General features: G+C 26.1%; 1 protein-coding gene across 1 annotated transcript; it reads right to left on the bottom strand.

Moving 5' to 3' along the window:
- Nucleotides 1-215: 215 nt before the first annotated feature.
- On the bottom strand, nucleotides 216-989 carry LOC145075005 (metallothionein-like protein type 2). Its single transcript, XM_079021308.1, has 3 exons — nucleotides 833-989; nucleotides 650-724; nucleotides 216-565 (listed from the first exon to the last, which is right to left on the bottom strand). Exons 1-3 carry the CDS (start codon nucleotides 895-897, stop codon nucleotides 472-474), a joined length of 234 nt encoding a protein of 77 aa, XP_078877434.1. The 5' UTR covers nucleotides 898-989; the 3' UTR covers nucleotides 216-471.
- Between the last annotated feature and the right edge of the window lie 3,427 nt (nucleotides 990-4,416).

Below are 4,416 nucleotides of genomic sequence, written 5' to 3'. Positions count from 1 at the left end.
ATTCATTTCCCTTTTTTTCTTTTCCTCACTTTTGTTAAAAATAAAAAATCAAGAACGTGACATACCTACTTGTGTTGAGAGACTAACATTCAAGTCGCACTATTGATATTTTTTTCATAAATAAACTATATCAACTCATAGAAAACAAAATTTGCATAATAAATGCCAATGATCAGTTATTAGTATGTAGGAAGCAGAAAAAAAAAAGTTGATGATGATTCCCAAACAAGAGCATTGAGCCATTAATATTTCATAACGATGATTTTTAACACATAAAGCAAACAAAGTAGCCATAGACTTAACCCTAATTTCATATTTCCAAATCACATAGAATTCAGAAACTGAAATCAAAGAAATCCAATGGCATATAGTTCCTTGTTATTCAGCACACAAACATAAAAGCTAAAACACAGTAAATACATAATTCAAACACTGCAGATTGTTTGGGGAATCCTGATATGACCTTCGTCCTCAACAGTTGCAAGGATTGCATTTGCAGTTGTCTCCACACTTGCAGGCATGTCCACCTTCAGCAACGAAGCTGCTCTCGCTTCCCTCAGCAAACCTACAAAAAACCCCATTCAATTCTCATCAAAATTTAAAAAATTTGAACTTTTATCAAACGGATCGCCGTCGTAATGCTACGTACATCTGTTTGGGGGCAACGCCATCAACGATCACGGCGGTGGAGGCGGATTTCTCAATGTCAGGGTACATTCCACATCTGTAATTAAACAGAAACTCAAATTCAGTACAATTATCGAAGAAATTGAAGGAATCGATGATGATCGGAAAACGGTTTCTCGATCGAGGAAAATGGAAGAAAAATTACCCGTTGCAGCCGCTGCCGCATTGGCAGGATGAGCCACAGCCGCACTTTCCACTGCAGCAAGACATGATTGAGAGATTTGGAGAGTGAATTGAAGAGGGTTTGAGTGTTGTTTTAATGGAATTCGCTGAAGCTTGTGGTGTTCTTAGGGGAAATCATTTGGTGATATATATAGAAACTAATGGTGATGATCTACCGTACACGTGTCTGCATCTAAGACCATTTACGCATCTGGGGAATTGTTCCTTCCGTTACATGACACACACGGGATCAGATTGTCAAATTCAGTGAAACGACATGCAAAACCCTCCTCAGTAGCGTTTGTTTTTATTTATGTTTTCGGAAAAATATTCCAAACAAATAAAAATAATATTTTAAAATAAGTAGGGTTGTAGGTAAGTGTGGGGGGGGTGGGTTAGGGTTGGATGTGGTTTTTATTTTCTTAGTTCTATATGATTTTATTTAAAAAATATAAGTATGAAATTTTAAACATTTAAAGTTTAAATTTATTAAAAGAAAAATAAGAAAAATATTGAATTATTAAAATTAAAATGTTTTTTCTTTTAAATGTAAACAAATAACTTAGCTAAGTAAATAAAGAAACTAATGAGACTTTAATTTAATAATTTTGAAATTAGAATGAAAGTCTATTAATGAAATTAATATGTATTTACTATTATATTTAAATTTAAATATTATATGAATTTATAAAAATAAAAAAAAAAGTCAGCAAAATGCATTAGAAAATAATAAATGATAAAATTATTTTCATTTATTAAGAAGATGTTTAACTTTAACGTATTTTAGATTTTTAATTAGAGTTTTGAATTTTATTATGATTTTGTTTACGTTTTAAATTTTATTGTACCAATGGGCTTGAGTCCAGCGGTATCCGGTATTGCCCTTCCTCCTTGAGGTTGAGAGCTCAAGTTCCGTCGTAGACATAGGTGGATTTAAGGTGTATTTAGGATAGATTAGATTTGTCGTTTCAAAAAAATAAATTTTATTGTAAATCTAATCCAAACATTTCTTTATATAAATTCTTTCCAAAATTAGGTTTTTCTTACAAACATTTCTTTATAAAAAAATAAGTTTGCCGACATAAGTGATTTTTAGTAGTAAAAAAATTAAAATTCACACTTGTTTTTTTTAACTTATATGGATTGCCAAATTACGACATAATGAATCTTTCTATTTCCAAGCTTTATCTTCAATATACATATATTTTTTTTGTTTTTTCTCATCACGAATCATGTGTATTTTTCATAAGGTTGGAGTTAATAATAAAAAGTCAAATCGTAACATCTCTATAATATGTAAATGACTCTTTGTCTCTTAAAGTTGTCGGAATTATTCATAATAAGATATTGACTACAATTGAAAATGTTTTATCAATAAAATTTCTATTTATCCGTGATCTAAGCATAAGTGGCAATGCAATCCATTGGATCTCATTACTTCTTTTATATTGTTTAGCTTTTAACAAATATGTATTATATTTTTTTATTATTATATATATTTATAAATTATATTATCTTCAAATTATAACAAAATATACTATCATGTATCAGTTATTTATTTTAAATTATTTATACTTTAATATGAATTCAATATATAAATATTAAAATTTAGTTTTATGATTAATTAATATCATTTAATACATAACATGATATATAATATTAATTAGTTACTGCTTTTAATTATAATTAGTAAACTAAATTAGACTATCATATCATACATACTTATAAAGCTACCATTTTTCCTTGAACCTCATGCATTTGAAGCCCCCATAAAAATTTGTCAACATCTCATGCATTTGAAGCCCTCATAAAAATTTGCCAACATCTCATGCATTTGAAACCCTCACACCTTTTCACCTTCAAAGTAATTAATCATACATAATCTCATTCTAAGAAAATCACACACTATATAAGTTCAGCACCTCATGCATTTGAAACTCTCACACCCTTTCACCTTCATTATATATGTAGTTATATTAGTACATTTTTCTTACAAAAGTCGTCATTTGGTTGAAGATATTATGATTCAAAAGTTTTCATATAGTTGAAGCATTCACGATCCAAATATGATGATTTGAAGAAATGGAATATGTCACATCGATGGTAATTGTAATATGATTTTTTTTTCAACCAAAACAAATGAAGCTTTTCTATTCTTTCTTTATATTCAATTTCTCATTTGATATTTATATGTGATTTGTATGTATTGCTCAATCTTGAATCTGACTCTCCAAACATCAATGTTTTGCTTGGAATATCTTTCTCATTCTTCTTTTTCAAGAAAAACATTTTGATTGCAGGTTAGTGAAGAATTGATATCAAGTTTCTACGGTTGAATGGTGTTAAATAAATAAAGAAGATTCAGAAAACAGATATAGGGTTTTTTTGTTTGAGCAAAGTAGACGAATGTTAGTTTTTTCTTTTGATTTAAATGTATATTTATGTAACATTTTTATTTATATATTCAACAACCCAATGTTCTTATTTATTTGATTGTAGTTTTTCTATTTTGATTATGTTTATTTTCTATTATTTTTTTGTTGGGTTATCCTACACAATATATTTACAAGACAATATTTAAAAGATAACATAATTTTTAACATTTGATATGTAATTATGATGACTTATCATGATATGTTCTTAACATGAAAGTAATTTATTCATATTACTACGACAAGAATTACATATGACATTTTCGAAACTATATATTATATGTGATTTGTTTAACATATATATACCTATATATGTTATAAATTTATAATTAAATATCTTTATATTTAATAATTGAAGGGATTAAAATGATGCATCAAAACCAATTATTAAGATGGATATAATAATAATAATAATAATAATAATAATAATAATAATAATAATAATAATAACCACAATAATAATAATAAATACACATTTTCGTATTCATTTGAAACTCACACTAAAACTCAAAAGTTTTCTAATTTATGTATATTTATTTGTTACAACTCAAGAGTTTTTAACTTATGATTATTAACCATTAATAACTTTTTTATTTTCCTTTCTTTTATAAGGTTGTAAAGTTTTGCTCATTAAAAACATTAATGTATTTGAAGAGATTTGTGATTTAAATATGAAAAGTTAATATAAATGTTATAATAAATGTTTTAGTGTTTTTATGTTATTAAAAGTTGTAGTGTTTATTTTTCATATTTTTTATTATTCGTTGTATGTATATCTTTTTAATACAAATATTATAATAGATGTTTTTGTAGTTTTATGCTACTAAAAGTTGTAGTTCATATTTTTGTTCATATATTTTGTTACCCGTTATATATAGATTATCATACGTTTGATATATAATTTACACACTTTTAAAGGGTTTATAAAATTATAAAATAATTGTATATATCACAATGACTTACAAATTAAAACTATAATTATCATATCATATCATCATATCATACTATATTATAAATGAAGCATTTTTTCTTTCACCACATTAATTTGAAACTCCCAACTTTTCATATTTCAATATAATATACTTAATTTATTAACTTAAATATGTTTTTAGTTGTCAACATTATCATAAATGGA

The sequence above is a fragment of the Lactuca serriola genome, chromosome 9 (assembly GCF_051521515.1).
Source record: "Lactuca serriola cultivar US96UC23 chromosome 9, Lser_US96UC23_V15, whole genome shotgun sequence".
Taxonomy (NCBI): domain Eukaryota; kingdom Viridiplantae; phylum Streptophyta; class Magnoliopsida; order Asterales; family Asteraceae; genus Lactuca; species Lactuca serriola.
This window is presented reverse-complemented; position numbering and strand designations above follow the sequence as displayed.